Source organism: Malaclemys terrapin, chromosome 2 (assembly GCF_027887155.1).
Source record: "Malaclemys terrapin pileata isolate rMalTer1 chromosome 2, rMalTer1.hap1, whole genome shotgun sequence".
NCBI lineage: Eukaryota > Metazoa > Chordata > Testudines > Emydidae > Malaclemys > Malaclemys terrapin.
In genome coordinates this window covers 37514737-37532147 of record NC_071506.1, presented here as the reverse complement: position 1 = coordinate 37532147, position 17411 = coordinate 37514737, and the positions used below count along the sequence as shown (strand labels likewise).

The following is a 17411-nucleotide window of genomic DNA, read 5'->3' as shown; positions in this document are numbered from 1 at the left end:
ATTAAATTCTGTTGTGTCTCAGCTTTGCCAGCCATCTACTAAATATTAAGGTTCACTTGTCTAACAAGAGTCTCGCCAGTGCATGAATAGAAGGAACAAGTTCCCTTACAGCAAAGGAGACCTGTTCTAAATGGCTTGTAGTACCCACACTCCCTAACAAACAACAAAAAAGAGGAAGTCCCATGACTCTAATACAGGTTCTAAGAAGTTGGCTATACCTCGAGTCAAGAAATTAAATTTTAGTAACCGAGCTCAAACAGGCAGAACATTGGAAGGTAAACATAAGCAGTCTCCCTCTTAGGTTAGCTTTAGCTCAGCTTATTGTAATGCACATTACTTTCAGTGGAATGAAACTGCTCACGTTTCTGGCAGGATGGAGAGAATTCCACTTTGTCCTCATTAGGATTTTATAAGGCAGATAATGTGGAAAGTTGAAACAGAACTTCTACAAGCATTTAACCTGTGATATTGTAAAAATCAAAGTACTACTTTATTAAATGAGTTATTTTACACAATATGAACATCAGTATAATTACAATTGTAAAAAATGTTTATAACAAGTATGGACTGGTTTTCAGGATTTCCAAATAGGGCACAACTGTACATTTACACAGAATCGTCTTTGCATGAAGCTCAAGAGGGAACAGCATAAAAATATGAATGTTTCTGTAACCCCTTCATTTTTGCTGATCAACAGTTTGTTAGAAAAGCAGCTGCAGATTTGTTATGTAAGGTCTGACTGTAGACGAGTCAATAGGTGCCATGAATTCACCTATAAAAAAAACAAGAATTCAGTTAAACTGAACTGTTGCTCAACACTGCTCTAACTACTACTTAGCTTCCAATCACTGAAAAATTATATTGAACTAATTACGAACCAAAGGGTTTTTGATTATGGGGTTTTTTTTGGCATTGGTTTAGCTACCCTGCAAATATTCTCAGAAGATTAGTATCTACATAAATACTTTCTCTACCCAAGCCAAATAGTATATATTTTTATGTTGTGTAACAAAGTCTAAACATTTGGTCATGTGCTCAACAGTTCTAACTTCATTAAATCTTGTACGGCAAGAAGGAAATACAGTGAAAAAAGTATTTACAATAATTTATGCTTCTAATCTAAATACCTGAATAATAATACTTCGCATTCATTAGTTTGTATCAACCCCATGGGCAAGCCTCTCACCTAGGGTTGTATTTTTTCCTCAAAGTTAGTATCAATGGTCCAATCAAGGACCAGGACTTCTGCTGCCGCAGTAGTAATGATGAAGTTGCTTCTCATGCTTAGTGATCTGAGGATGTGTTTTTAGTTTCAAGCTAACTTTCACTTTGGAGAAAATGAAATAATTCTCAGCTAGCCAGTGAGCAAGGCTAATTCATTATGATAAACAGTACAACTCAGATTTAGTTTAAAAAAAAAAAAGTGTATGTAATAACCTGTAAACAACTTTATGCCTGAACATCAGCCAATTCTGGAGGAAGTGGAGTCTTAGGATGCTTGCTCTCAAAGTGCTGTTTGAAGGTCTTGGGGTCCGGCATTTGTGTCTGATTAAAAAAAAACAAAAACAAAAAATTATCTTTATACATGGCAGAAGAGTGTTAAGTAAAATATTTACACTGAACTGTTCTCCCCATTTCAAACCTTAATTTTCTTCACCAAGGTCAACATAGGGCTTGACTTGTCTCACTGATGAATGCAACATATGTATATAATTACCAATCTTAGTGCCATAGTACTTCCAGCAGACAGGCTATCAAGATGCTATTGTGCATTACTATGCTAGTTTTAGAGACTCTCTGGCTCTATATTAATACAATCCTCTGATTTTTAACTCCTGTTTTCAGCATATCATTATCACATACTTGTTTTATGCCACCTGCCAAGAATGCACTGAAAGATGTGTGCTCATTTTTATTAGAAACCTCCTTGCAGATGTCAAGTTTATTCAATCTAGGATTTTACAAATAAATTAGGTGGGAAGCCTACTCCCTTCAAAACTCAGCCAAAGGATACATATCTAACTTGTATAGAACTATGAAGCCAATTCATTTTTTATGGCCTCACTGGTACACTGAGGCCCAAAGAGTTATTTGTAGTCTCTTAACCCATTGTTTCTAGCAATGTGTAGACCGCAACTTCTGATTGCATTAGTAGGAAAACTGGCATATTTTGCAGAAAAGAATGGGGGTGCATGCATCTGAGTGAGCAGTCCTCCATTGGGAAGCTTTCCATTACAGTTTATTACAAGTCACACTTTCCATTACAGTTTATTACAAGTCACAGATCTGTTCTAGGACTGGCCCTTTAAATGAATGCACTCTATAAGAGGAAAGGCAGGATTCAGAAGAGTCAGTCAGGAGGAAAGTCAGAATCTGATTAGGTGCTTAAAATTTCTGTTCTCTTGTCAAGACAATAACTCTGGCAGAAGTATATAACTATTTATTAAACCCTGGCTACAGCTCTTAGCATCATGCTCAACAGTATCAGCCATCAATGATGGCGAGTAAGGAGCATCTTTTCATTTAAAGATGAAGTAAAATACACAGCAGAAAAGTGGTCTCAGACCTCTAGAGAAGCCTTGTACTGCATACCAACTGCAAACATGAAAATTTGCAATTAAGCAGTCTGGAACCACTGGTCTACAAGGTGCTGATCTTCCCTCTTTCTAAGTTATCTATGTAGCTAAGGTTATACAGCCCAACAAAAGTAATATGAAACCCTATTATATGCACATAAACTACAAATATGCCTGGAGCAACTAGCCAGTTAACCCACTATTACCACAGAAACATTTACTTTGTGATTTCCACAACTTCTTTCTATAAAAGTCCTACTCTAGGCTGGAAGAGTTGCCCAGTGTAATGCTTTGTCTTCTGCTCCTCCTTACCCTACAAACAGTGCAGGTATATATTAAGGCAGCCTTGGCTGCAGCCTTCTGATCATGTCCTTGTTTCTTTTTCTGTCCAGCTTGCTTTTTGGCATTTTTCTGCTGCGACTGAATCTTCTGCTGTCCACGAGCCATATCTACAAACAAAGAAGGATGTTTAGTCTAAGTGAGAAAGAGACTGTTTTGGCTACTGACTCAGAAGGTATCCTTATGAGCAAAGAGTCATATGCTCTCTCCATATGGCCTACTCAATCCACATGAGGCAGACACATGGACAGCTCTGTTCAGGTTCCTTGTGTAAATACCTCTGTACTCTAAGTACTTTTTATATGAAAAGTGGTTAGTAGGTTCCATTCTAAAGCTTCCTCCTAAGTGACACTTCAAAGCCCATCTTTTAGAGAGGTATTTTCAGTGGATAAACAGTAAAACCAATGTTTCCTTTTATATGCATTTATTTTCTAATTCCTGCCCAGGTAAAGAAATTCAGATTTAAAGATCTCACTTTGGTTTAATCAATTGATTTTCTAAGCAATAAAGCCCTAAACATTTCCAGATGAAACATGAATTGGGCCATAGATGTCAAGACAGTGATTATTGAACTGTTGTCCATGGATCACTGGTTTCTATGGAGCACTTGGCTAGGGGTCTGTATAAAGCACATGGTGCTGCCTCTCCCTAATGCAAGCTACAGCACAGAACTATAAATTCAGCCCAAGGGAGCCAGGTTAGCTGCCTCCATCAATAGCCACTACTACATATAGAATGACAAGAGGAGGAGATAGGAGTTGCCCTCAGGGACTGAAGTCATCCACCATCAGGGAAAGGATGTCTATGAGACATGGGAATAGGATAAATGGACAGTCTATATAGTGGAGCAGGTAATATTTCATGGAAAACTTGCTTCCAAATTTCTACTCTAGCTGCTAATTCCTCATCTAAAGTTTTTTTTTTTTTTTAAATCTGATGTTTATTTGAATTGCAGAAGTACCTGGAAACCCAGTCCCATAGTGTTAGTCACTCTATGAATATAAAAAGACAGTCCCTGCCCTAAAGTTTTTACAGTCCATGTAATTCTATAGCTACCAACTGTAAAAAAGGATTATGAAGTCAGAAGAGGAGAGAAAAAAGCATGAAGTGAAAATTCCATGCAAATTTTCTTAGAAAGAAGATACAGAAATGCAATAGATTTCTTATGTTCAACACTTCCATGAAATAGATTTTGAACAAAAATCTAAGGAGCCGGTTTTAACTATTTCTGTACCAAAACTATTTAAAGAAAAGCTATAGTGATTTTGTCACATTAAATAAACACTATATTAGTAATGAGTTTTCAGGATGTTAGAAATACCTGTCACAATTTCACTATTAATGGTTTCAATTGAAACTGTCATTACACTGATACATGCTATACACCTGAGGGAATTCTGTGCCACTGCACGCACACAGAATTCATGTCCCCCACAGATTTCTTTGCTTCCCTGCAGAAAAAAGTTTTTGACAGAGAAGCCACAAAAACTGTCATGCACCCCTCCTCAGAATGGTGGGTGAGTCGTTTTGGGTGCCCAGAGCAGATAGCAGTGAAGTAAATCACCACAGCGTGGGGGGGGGGGGGCAGGGAGAGTGAGAGCTAGGGATGTCCTGGCCAGTGGCTCCTTCCTTGTGCCAGGCTCAGCTGCTAGTCCTCACTGGGCAAGGACTGGATTTCCTCTTTCCCTGCAAGGAATGGCTGGGGCCAGGTCAGACCCACCCTCAGAAACCTCCCCATGACTGCAGGAAGCGCCAGACTGCCCTTCCCCTGTTTGCCCATCTGCCCAATCCCTGATGCATCCAGAGCCCCCGTTCCCAGACCCTCTCTCCCCCTGTGCCTCATCCCCTGCATCCTCCCACACACACACACAACCTCTGGCACCTGAACCCCCTCCCCCATGTCCTACCCCCTGCATCCTGAGGTTCCCCCCACTGAGCCCCACCTCCTCAGCATCCAGACCCCCACCCCTGCACCCAGACCACCTCCCGCTGAACCTCACATGCTCCTGCACCTGGACCACCCCTAGAACCCTGCCCCACCCAGTCCCCCCCACCGAGCCTCACCCCCTTGCACCCACAACCCTCCTCCGATATCCCCACATCACTGAGCCTTACCCCCGGCATCCAGAGCCCCCCTGCATGCAGACACCCACCCCGATGAGCCTCACATCCCCTACACCCAGACCACCCCCTCCTGCACCCAGACCTCCATCTTACCCAGCCCCAAGACCCCCTCCCACTGATCCCCAACTCCCTTCAACAGTACCCCACTGCTGAGTCCCATTGCCCCTGCACCTGTAACCCCCCCCAACAAGCCCCTGTGAATCCAGTCACCCCTGCACCTGCCCCCCCTCCCCAAGTGAGTTGCCCACATGCAGACTGCCCCACCCAGAACAAGTCCCTCCACACTTGGAACCTACTGGACTGAGCCTGCCTGCCCATACCTGGTGCAGAGAGGCAGGGCCCGAGGGTGTTTCTGGGACAGACCCAGCCCTTGCACTGTGTCAGAGTTGGGCTACAGCCTCACTGCAAAGTGAAGGGTAATCTCCCACTTCCGTGCAGCCAGTGGCCTGTCCCCCCTACTGCCTTGCTTTATTGACAAATAAAATTTGCAGAATTTTAAAATTTTGTGAGAATTTTCAAATGTTTTGGTGCAGAACTCCCTCAGGGGTAATCCCAGCAAGGGCCTCAGACTGTTTATGTAGAGTACACTGAAGAATGTGCACTTCCTGTTTCAAAAGCAAGGGAGATAAAGATTTTTACAGTTAACTGAAGGTTTAAATTTCCTAGTTAATTTAATGGAAGACTTCATTTATCTAAATACTGCTCTACACTAGTGTCAAGATTGTTTTAAAACAAACAATAGGGAGAGACTAAAATTCTCTTTAAACAAAAACATCCAGATGTGGGAAACAGAGTGGGTTTTAGTTATCTCAGTTATTTCTCCTGCAACAGTTGCACCTCAATTAAAAAGTGTTACAATATGTTTTATTTAGTGTCTTGATATTAGTTTGCTAAAAAGGCCACTAGACAAGCACACTAGTTTATTATATTGAGATTGCCCATAAGTATGGCGCTGTTATTTTCGTCTAGTTAACTAAAAAAAAGCATTTATTCGAAAATATTGTGCTTTCAGATTTGGTCCAGCCAGACTTTTAGTTTTAAAAAATTGTAAATTACACAACGTAATTCCAGTATGCGGAATTTAAACATTAAGTGTACTGGCAAGCTAAGTATTTCTAACTCTCTTGGAATACTACAATACTGTCACTTTCAGAGTTTGCTGAAAACAGTTACATTCAGCCACAACTAAACCAATTCTATATTTCAGAGTTAAAGTAACATATTATGATGACTTTCCTGTTTTCTTAAGCACAGAAACACCCTTCAAGAACTTAAACTGGCCCCAAATCTTGATTTAATACAGACTTGCATGACAGGACATAAAAGAAACTTTAAAAAGCTTGTTAGAAACGTTTAACATTAAAGCAGTCACAGTGAAGTTAGAAGACGCAAATGCTAAACAGCACAACTCGATTGACGCCCATGTATTGCAATACACCTCATACTAAGTTGTTTTCTTGTAAAACAACAAGGATTACAAGTAACCAAAACCGGAAAGTCAAACTAGAAGCAGAATGTTCATATCCTGAGACTGGAGAGCAGCAGCTGCTTCCTCTGATACTTTCAGAGGCTACAAATAGGTTAAAACTGTTCAGTTTAGTTTCCAGCAGGATCGCCAAGGGCCCTAGGCTCAAACTCTTTGTGATGAAGCAGAACCAACCTCAGGCAGCAGCCTGGTTTGAGACCGAGAATTCAGTCCGGCTCCGAGCGTAGCGTACAAGTACTTCAGCCCCTTCTGGGTGACCCTGAAGTGTCGCGGGCCGGGGAGAAGCCAGCGGCCGCAGGGCTCCAAGCAGCGAGCGAGCGCAGCCCCCCAGGCCGGGACTGCACGGGACAAGCCGGGGAGGGGAGCCCGTGGGCACAGGGACAACGCTGCGCTCGGCCGCGCTCCCTGACCCCGGGGCCCAGGCAGGCAGGGACCGGGAGCGCCGAGTCCACCTCCATGGTCAAGTTTCGACACCGTCCAGCACCGTGAATGCAGATTTCCTCTAGCGGGAGAAGCTCGCCCCCAACAGGCCACGGGCCGCCCCTTCCCCCAATTCTCCCCACCCCCGGCCCGGCCTCCCGCCGCCGCCCCGGGGAATACCCCGACACCACCTCAGGCCTCGCCCGCCCCCGCCAGGATCAGGCCCCAGCCCAACGAGATGCCCTCACGCCGGGGCCGGGGCCAGCGCGCTCCCCGGCCCGCTCGCCGCCTGCGGGCCTCCTCTCCCCTCGTGCCCGGGGGAAGGGCCCAGGTCCCACCTACGGCAGCGCCCTGCCGGGTCCCCGCTTACCCGGACTAGCCCGGCCGGCCCAGGCGCTAGCGAGCGGGTGGGGAAGGCTCCGTGCGGCCCCGCAGCAGCCGCGGCCGCCGCCTGCCCGAGAGGAGGATGGAGGAGTCAGCGCCCCCGAACTGCGCATGCGCGCTGCTTCCGCCTCCCCCCGCGCCGGCAGGTCCCGGCCGCCCCGATCCCGCCGGCCAATGGCGGCGCCGCCCTCTTACATAACGCAGGGAAGGGCGCGGGGCCTCCACAGGAACAGGGGGCGGAGCCGCAGCACCTCCCCCGGTGCCCGGATGCTGCAGCCGCCCGCTACCGGGAGGAGCAGGGGACTTTTGACTCTGCCAGTCCCGCCCATCGCTTCTCTCCGCCGGGGAGGGGAGAAACGTGCTTCCTGCGGGTGCCCCCGTCACCATGGGAGTGGGGAGACATCCCCACTGGGTGTGCGGGGAGTGGGCCTGAAAATCCCGCCCTCGGGGCTTTCATTGAGAAAATGGGGGCTTGGGCGCCAGGCCTCCCCTCAGGTGTTAGAGGGGGGGGGAGCCCTCTGCTGAGTCACGGGGGGACGGAGTCGGGGGTGGGTTCCCGGGCCCTAAACGTTCAACTACCTACTAAGCCCCTCGCCCCCCCCCCCCCGCAACAAATCCGAGATGGGAATTGGGGACGCAAGAAGGGGAATCCCTGAGCATGGAAACCCTCTTAACGCGACCCCCTGTTCACACTCCGCAAGCGCCTGTTGCGCTGCCAAATCCTCCATCCCCTCTGTCAGCTGTCCATGTGCAGATTGTTGAACTCTAACCACCCTTAGCAGCGCTTTAATTAGAGGCCACTTCATTTCCCCCTCAAGACATATTGGCTGCATCTACATTGAGGATTTGAGGGAAATCTCTCACTGTTGCTCTAGCACCAATGCAGCTCCACTAGTGCTGGTTTGAAAGGCACTTGTGCTGTGATCTGTTGTGCACTGTCAGTGAACTGAGACAGGCACATAGGGGGATACCTTAAAGCACAGAGACACTGGGACTCAAGGATTAAGCTCCCCCTTTCACATAGTGCCTGTCTCACTAACGGCGCCACCCAAACCAGTAAGTCAGCTGCAAACAAAACCAGAGTTGCCTGGACACTGTACACTCTGACAAAGCAAAAGAACTATAAATTGTAGGGCTCAGACTCCAGTAAGGATTAGGGCTCCACTGTGCTAGGCACTGTACAAACACAGATAAATACTCCTGAGGGCATTCTGCACCTATATATGCACAATATTTTAAAATTCTGCAAGTTTTATTTGTTAAATAAATGTGTAGGTTCCAGCATGGCAGTGTGGAGCACAGGCCACTGGCTGCACAAAGGTGGGAGATCACCCTGCAGCCTCCCCACCCCTGGAACATGAACTCAGCAATGAGGCTGCACCTGACCCTGACACAGCACAAGGCCTGGGCCTGCCTCAGAAACACCCTGCCCTGCTCCTCTGTGCCAGGCAGGATCCAAGGGGCTCAGTGTGGGGTGAGAGGGTTCTGTGTGGGACAAACTGGGTGCAGGCAGCTGAATGTGGGGGGTCTAGGTGTGGGGGATATGGATGCATTGAGGCTTGTTGGGGGGGGGTGGAGTGGAGTTTCCAGGTACAGGGGCAATGTGACTCTGCAGGGGCTTCCAGGTGAAGGTGGTTAGGGCTCAATGGAGGGGGGTCTCAGCAGGGGACTTGGGGTGCCAGGGGCTTGGTGGGGTGTGGGTGCAGCTAATTGGGGGTCAGTGGCATGGGTGTCTGGATGTGGGGGCTCAGGTTGATGCAGGAGGGTGGGGCTCATCAGGGTGGAGGTTTAAGTGCAAGGAGCTCAGTGGTTATGGCCGGGGGGATCCAGATGCAGGGGTTGAGGTATGGAGTGTCCAGATACACAAGGTTTATGGAGGATGGGGGAGCAGCTCCCCATACAGTGACCCTTCCTGCAGCTGAGTAGTGATGGGGGCAGGAAGCTGAACTTCCTGCAGCTGGGGGAGGTTTCTGGAGATAGGTCTGACACAGCCCCAGCCACTCCTTGCAGGAGAAGAGGAAGTCTCATCTTCCTCTGCCTCCAACCCAGCTGGGACTAGCAGCTGATCCCAGCTCAGGGAAGGAGCTACTGGCTGGGGTGATTTACCTCTCCGCTGGCTGTTCTGGGGTACCTGAAATATATGGAGATATACCTATCTCATAGAGCTGGAAGGGACCTTGGAAGGTCATCAAGTTCAGTCCCCTGCCTTCACTAGCAGGACCAAGTACTGATTTTGCCCTAAATGGCCCCCTCAAGGATTGAACTCACAACCCTGGGTTTAACAGGCCAATGCTCAAACCACTGAGCTAGGTAGTGGTGTGTGACTGTTCTTGCAGTTTCCCTTTTCTTCCCTGTCAGAAAGTCATTTTTCTGCAGGGAAACAAAGAAATCTGCAGGGGACATGAATTTTGCGCACGTGCAGTGGTGCAGAATTCCCCCAGGAGTAAGGTAAAGAAACTGTCCTTAACAGATGAAGGGTTTAGGACAGGGAAGCAAATGAATATGGTGACTGGGCACAGTTTTGATAATTACATATTTTGCTGTTAAAAGCGACGAAGAGTCCTGTGGCACCTTATAGACTAACAGACGTATTGAAGCATAAGCCATGGTCAGCTGATAAGATTCTGTAGGCATCATGGTGTAGGTTTAAGAAGGGATTTGAAAGGAAGTAAGGTAGTGGCTGTATAGATTTTACAAGAGGTTTTCCTTATGCACAAGAAATGGCATGAGAGAGGTACAAAGGTGTTTTTGGAAGAAGCTGAAGGGTGTTAAAGGACCGGAACACCTGCGGAGTGAAGATATGTGTCACATGCGTCTGACAAAGTGGGTATTCACCCACGAAAGCTTATGCTCCAATACGTCTGTTAGTCTATAAGGTGCCACAGGACTCTTTGTAGAAGGGAAAGGAGGGATGGTATAGACCAGGGGTCTCAAACACGCGGCCTGGGGGCCGCATGCGGCCTGCGGGGTTGTTTTCTGCGGCCCGTGAGCTCCTTGCGGTCCCCCCACCCCAGCGTTTACCTAGAGCGGCTCCAGCCCGACGCGCACCAGGGGAAGGGCAGGCTCCCTGCCTGCCCTGCCCACTGCCGCTCCGGGAAGTGGCCGGAACATGGGTAAGGGGGTGCACAGAGCTCTGTGTGTTGCTTTTGCTTCAGGCAGCGCCCCCAGCAGCTCCCATTGGCCACAGTTCTCCGTTCCCGGCCAATGGGAGCTGCTGGGGTTGGTGCCTGAAGCAACAGCAACACGCAGACCCCTGTACCCCTCCTCCCCCAGGTTCCAGCCACTTCTCAGAGTGGCGTGGAGGCAGGCAGGCAGGCAGCCTGCCCTGCCCCCGGTGCGTGTCGGGCAGGAGCCCGCCTCCCGAGCCCATCCTGCAGCCCAACCCCCTGCTGTACCCTGCACCCCTCCTGCATCCCACACCCTAACTCCCTGCCCTGAGCCCCACACCCCTCCTGCCCTCCCTGGGGACAGGAAGGGGGCAGAGTTGGGGTGGGGATTTCAGGGAAGGGGTTAGAATGGGGGCTGGGCCTCATGGAAGGGGTGGAGTGGGGGCAGGGCCAAGGGTGGCGGGGGGAGGTGTCAGTAATGCGGCCCTCGGCCAATGTACTAGTCCTCATGTAGCCCTCGTGGTCATTTGAGTTTGAGACCCCTGGTATAGACTATGAGTAAGGAGAGGAAAGATTGTGGGGCTCTCCAGGTAGTGCCTAAGGCCGTGTAGAAGAAGGAGCTGCTGCTAGAGCCCAGATGCTTTTGTTTTGGGACTTCTAAGTCCTGTCTGGACTCTGATGTCAGTGCCTTTAAACCAGTGTGTAAATTATGGTGACCAACTTTGCTGCATGAAAATAAGGGACAGTGCTTTATTTTAAGGGATGTTTCAGGGGAACGCCATTTTCCTTAGCATATCATGTATTTTCCTCTCAAGTGTACATTTATATTGCCCTCAAGTATACAGTGCAATTATCATATGCTTCAGTGTAAATGTTTAAAATGGTACTTGAGAGACAAGGTGGGTAAGGTAATATCTTTTATTGGAGCAACTTCTGTTGGTGAGAGAGACAAGATTTTGAGCTACACAGAGGAAGACCTTTGTTTGGTAAAAAAGATTGGTAAAGGCCTAATTGTGAGGCCTGTGCTAAGGAGGCATTGAATATGTGAAAAAGCATGAGAAGGAAACAGCTGACGATGGGAGAAGCGGGGTTGGCATAAGCCTGGGTGTGCACCACCTCTTATTTAGAGATCCAAGGCTGGAGTTCTAGAGAAGGCCCCCTTTCTTGGCCTGCATTAATTGATTGGATTTTCAGGAAGATGTATTGGGCTGTTTCACCTTGGGTATCAGCCCTGCACGGGTAGGGATGAAGACTGTGATGTGGGCTGGACTAAGGATATGTTTTGTTTTTGTGTTGACTCTTGTAGACCCAGAAGGGAGGATCTGTGGTTTGGCTGAATGTCTGACTTCTCAAATCACCCATCTACCAGAGGGAGACTCTCCAGAAGGAAAATGAGTCAGTAGCTATGCTTGCATGGAGGCATTTGGTGGCAGAGGCCAGGAAAGCATACAATGAGTGTGATCATAACTTGCAGGAGGAGATGCTGAGGCTAATGGGGGAGCAAACGGACACAATGAGGTGTCTGGTGGAGCTGCAGGAGAGCCAACTAGACTACAGACTCCTGCTGCATCCATTGTGTAACTGCCTACCCTCCTTGCCACGTTCCATATCCTCCTCACCCAGACACCCAAGAACGTGGGGCAAGGGGAGGAGGAGGCTCCGGGCGCCCTGCCACTCAACTCCAGGGGATGGCCCAAGCAACAGAAGGCTGTCATTCAAACAGCTTTGATTTGTAGTGTGGCTACAATAAGCAATGTGGCCTTGTCCTTCCCTCTTCCCTCACCTCACCCCGTTATCAAACCCTTTGTACACCCTGGCTTCCTTTTACCTGTCCGCATTGCCAGTGATCTCAATTTTTTTTTAATAAATAAAAAAATGAATGGATTCAGAACAATAGGGACTTTATTTCCTGTGCCAGCTGTGGTCGAAGGGGGGACGGGGATTGGCTTACAGGGAAGTACATTCACCAAAGGGGGCAGCTTTGCATCAAGGACAAACACACACAACTGTCACACCGTAGCCTGGTCAGTCATGAAACTGTTTTTCAAAGCCTCTCTTATGCGCAACGCGCCTTGGTGTGCTCTTCTAATTGCCCTGATGTTTGGCTGTTCAAAATTGGCCACCAGGCGATCTGCCTCAACTTCCCACCCCGACATAAACGTCTGCCCCTTACTCTCACAGATATTATAGAGCACACAGCAAGGAGCAATAACAATGGGAATATTGCTTTCACTGAAGTCTAACCTACTCAGCAAACTGCGCCAGCGCCCTTTTAAACACCCAAAGGCACATTCTACCACCATTCTGCACTTGCTCAGCCTATAGTTGAACTGCTCCTTACTGCTGTCCAGGCTGCCTGTGTACGGCTTCATGAGCCATGGGAGCAAGGGGTAGGCTGGGTCCCCAAGGATAACTATTGGCATTTCAACATCCCCAATGGTAATTTTCCAGTCTGGGAAGAAAGTCTCTTCTTGCAGCTTTCCGAACAGCCCAGAGTTCCGAAAGATGCAAGTGCCATGCACCTTTCCCAACCATCCCACATTGATGTCGGTGAAACGGCCCTTGTGATTCACCACAGCTTGCAACACCATTGAGAAGTACCCCTTGCGGTTTATGTACTCTTTGGCATGGTGGTCCTGTGCCAAGATAGGGATATGCTCTATTGCTCCACCACAGTTAGGGAACCCCATTGCAGCAAAGCCATCCACTATGCCTTGCACATTTCCCAGAGTCACTACCCTTCTTAGCAGAAGGGTATTGATTGCCCCGACTACTTGGATCAAAGCAGCCCCCATGGTAGATTTGCCCACTCCAAATTGATTCCCGACTGACCCATAGCAGTCAGGCATTGCAAGCTTCCACAGAGCTATCACCATTCACTTCTCAACTGTCAGGGCAGGTCTCATCTTGGTATTCCTGTGCTTCAGGGCAGAGGAAAGCAACTCACAAAGTTCCATGAAAGTGGCCTTAGGATGCGAAAGTTTAGCAGCTGATTCTGCCAGGCCCAGAATCAGCGTTCCACTGTCTCAACATGCCCCAATGCTGCCGTGATATCCCAATTGCCACATCCCATGCTTTCAGGAATGGCTGTGTCCATGTCCTCCTCACAATCTTCCTCGTGGTGGCGGCTCCCAGCTAGGCTCTGCACATATGCAGGATAATGTGTGAAGTGTTTGCAATGCTCACAAAAGTAGTGTACAGCTGAGTGGGCTCCATGCTTGCCATGCTACGGCATCTGCATGGATAACCCAGGAAAAAAGGCGCAAAATGATTATTTGCCGTGGGTGGGTGATAGATGGCACACATATCTGTATCTTGGCACCATACCACCTTGCCACAGAGTACATTTACAGAAAGGGCTACTTTTCTATGGTGTTGCAAGCACTGGTGGATCACTGGGGTCAATTCACCGACATCAATGTGGGCTGGTCAGGGAAGATGCATGATGCACACATCTTTAGGAACACAAGCCTGTACAGAAAGCTGCAAGCAGGGATTTTCTTTCCAGACCAAAGGATTATCACTGGGAATGTTTGAAATGCCAATGGTGATCCTGGGAGACCCTGCCTACCCCTTACTTCTTTGGCTCATGAAGCTGTACTAAGGCCATCTCAAGAGCATCAAGGAGCACTTCAGCAACAGGCTCAGCCGATGCAGAATGACAGTTGAATGTGCCTTTGGATGTTTGAAGGGCCTCTGGCGCTGTCTACTCAAGAGATTAGACCTCAGTGAGGAAAATATCCCCATGGTCATAGCTTCCTGCTGTGCGCTTGATAATGTCTGTGTAGCAAAGGGGGAGAAGTTTCTACAGAGGTGGAGCATGGAGGTGGATCATCTGTCTGATTTTGAGCAGCCAGATACGGTCTATAAGAAGGGCTCAACAGGGACCTATTCAGCTCATGGAGGCTTTGAAGGAGCATTTTAACAATGAGCCACAGTAATATGTGTTGCTGTAGCATGCTGTGCCAGATGTTTTTTGCACCATGCTATGAACCTTGTAATGAGTGTTTGTGCACTAATATAACAATGCAAACGCAACTGTTGCTGTTTATAGTATCTTTGAATGTTGGGCACAGCCATCATATGTTGGAGACGAGATGAATAAAGATTGATTAATATTTCAAAAATAGATTTTTATTCCACACCCATGCAAATATTACTATTCAAAGCTAAAATTGTTTTACCTGAATGTATAAAGTTTATCTTTAAAGGGGAAGGAACAGGGAATTTTCAAATGCATACACCAATGTAGTTTCTGACAGCTGGGCATATGTATGTCTGTCATTTTGTATACTCTCTTGCAAGGTGGAGTGGCTGGGGGTACTGCTGCGGCCCCAGAAGAGATGTGGAATGTGTGGGGGGAGAGTTTGGGAGGTCCTGGAATGCAGTTCTCTATGGGCTGCAGGGGGACGTGAGCACGGATGTATTCAGTCTGATGTTCAATCAGGGATCGCAGCATGTCTGTTTGCTCCCTAAGCAGCGCTATCATCTCTTGCTGCCCGTTTTTCCTATCCTCATTATCCTTCTGCATTTTATCATTGATCATGACCCTCCAAGCCCTCTGCTCACAATCCAAAGTGCCAGAGGCTTGCAGGACATCCTGGAACATGTCTTCCCTTGTCCTCTTCTTTCTCCTCTTTATCTGGCTGAGCTGCTCCCCTAATGTGGATGGAGTGATTCTCAAGGTCACTTTTGCAGCTGCTAAAGAAACAATGGACAGAGGTAGTTCTGTGAGTGCATTCACTCCCCATGATCCGCACATGTTACAAGCACAACATTCTTACTTCCCCTTGGGATTCATACAGCCTAGCAGCAGTTCCAGCCATGGTGAGTCTGGCTTGGCGGGGAAGAGGCGATTCAGGACAATAAAGTGGGGGTAGCACTCTGGCATCAGTACAAGCAGATAGGGTAGTTGAACTGAATGCCGGCACCGTTCTCCACAGGTGGTGGTGATTTTTTCTGATATCTCATTCATGAGGATAACCAAGGCTGAAAGGGAACAGCTCCTGCATGCATCCAGCTACAGACTGGCTCTGTATGCTGCTAGCCTGTGTGCTGCAATGGTGCCTGCTGAAATAATTGCTGACTGGCATGAGAAAGTGTTCTACCACAGGGGAAGAAGTAAGGCAGCCCTCTCCAGAAACCTTTGACAGATGTGTGATGGGTTGGATCACAGAAACTCCGTTGGAGCTGCCAACTGTTGTGCCAAGACTACTTCTCCCCTGCTTTCCCTGCCAGCTCGAGATTCCAGAGCCCTGCCTAGTTGTGCCAGACACTTGCCAGCCACAAACACAGACCCAGGTCTGAACCACATCCCACAAACTGCAGGCTTCACTGAAAGCAGCTTAAGAAGTGTTCCTGTCTTTAACCCTCAGATGCCCAACTCCCAGTGGGGTCCAAACCCCAAATAAATCCATAAACTCATAAATTGTTCACCCTCTATAACACTGATAGAGAGATATGCACAGCTGTTTGCTCCCCCCCCCCCCCCCCCAGGTTAATACATACTCTGGGTTAATTAATAAGGAAAAAGTGATTTTATTAAATACAGAAACTAGGATTTAAGTGGTTCCAGGTAGTAACAGACAGAATAAAGTGAATTACCAAGCAAAACAAAATAAAACACGCAAGTCTATGCCTAATACAGTAAAAAAACTGAATACAGTGAGTTCAGCACTCACTCACTCATCCCCCACCCCCTTCCTATGTGGATTGAAGCCTTCCAAGGTCCATTGTTTGTTAAGTGTTTCTTGACTGGGCACTTAATTTGCACATTCCTTTCTCAAGAAGACCAAATGCTTTACTAAGACTACTTATAAATCAAGCAAGTATACAGCCAATATTCATAACTTTGAATACAAAAATGATATATGCATACAAATGAATAGATTCAGTAGATCATAACCTTTACAGAGATATGTTACATGGCATATATAGCATAAAACATATTCCAGTTATGTCATATATACATTCGTAAGCATATTTCCATAAAGCCTTAGGGGTGCAACGTCACAAGATGATTGCAGACTACCTCCAGGAAAGTTTCTTAGAGATCTCTATGAAGGATTTACGGGACATCCCAGTGCACCTAAACAAAGTGTTCTGCAGGGCCCACTTTGCCTAGCCGAACAGGGGAATGAGAAGCAGATAGCTTTTCGTATGAAAAGAGATTAGAGGAGCTTGGGTTGTTTAGTCTGACAAAACGAAGGCTGAGGGGGGATATGATTGCTATCTTTAAATATATCAGAGGGATAAATACAAGGGAGGGAGAGGAATTATTCCAGCTTAGTACTAATGTGGACACGAGAACGAATGGATATAAACTGGCCGTGGGGAAGTTCAGGCTTGAAATTAGACGAAGGTTTCTGACCGTCAGAGGGGTGAAATATTGGAACGGCCTTCCGAGGGAAACGGTGGGGGCGACGGACCTGTCTGGTTTTAAGATTAAGTTAGATAAGTTTATGGAGGGAATGGTTTAATGGTAAAACGTAGTAGCCAAGGAAAACCAAGCAATGGTACGTAAATAGCATAATGGCCAACAAGGGCCAGGCTAGAGACTCTTGCCTACATGCTCGGGGTAGTACTGATCGCCATATTTGGGGTCGGGAAGGAATTTTCCTCCAGGGTAGATTGGCTGAGCCTCTGGAGGTTTTTCGCCTTCCTCCGCAGCATGGGGCAGGGATCACTAGCAGGAGGGTCTCTGCCGATTGAGGTCACTAAAACACAGGATTGGGGACTTCAATGGCAGAGTCCAGGGAAGGGTCATGTGGCCTGCAGCATGCAGGGGGTCAGACCAGATGATCATAATGGTCCCTTCTGACCTTAAAGTCTATGAGTCTATGAGTCTATGAACTGCGCCCCTATAGGTTATTTCACTCTTTTAGCCTGATCTTTAAAAAAGCTGTGTCCCTGTTATATTGAAGCAAACTGAGTACTTGCCAGAGGTTCCCTCCCCTGCACCAAGCTTGCTGATGC

At 47.6% G+C, this 17411-nt stretch overlaps 1 protein-coding gene across 1 annotated transcript; it reads right to left on the bottom strand.

Moving 5' to 3' along the window:
- Nucleotides 1–466: 466 nt before the first annotated feature.
- ZNF706 (zinc finger protein 706) lies at nt 467–7529 on the bottom strand. Its single transcript, XM_054017931.1, has 4 exons — nt 7316–7529; nt 2889–3025; nt 1438–1545; nt 467–772 (listed from the first exon to the last, which is right to left on the bottom strand). Exons 1-3 carry the CDS (start codon nt 7440–7442, stop codon nt 1450–1452), a joined length of 360 nt encoding a protein of 119 aa, XP_053873906.1. The 5' UTR covers nt 7443–7529; the 3' UTR covers nt 467–772; nt 1438–1449.
- Between the last annotated feature and the right edge of the window lie 9882 nt (nt 7530–17411).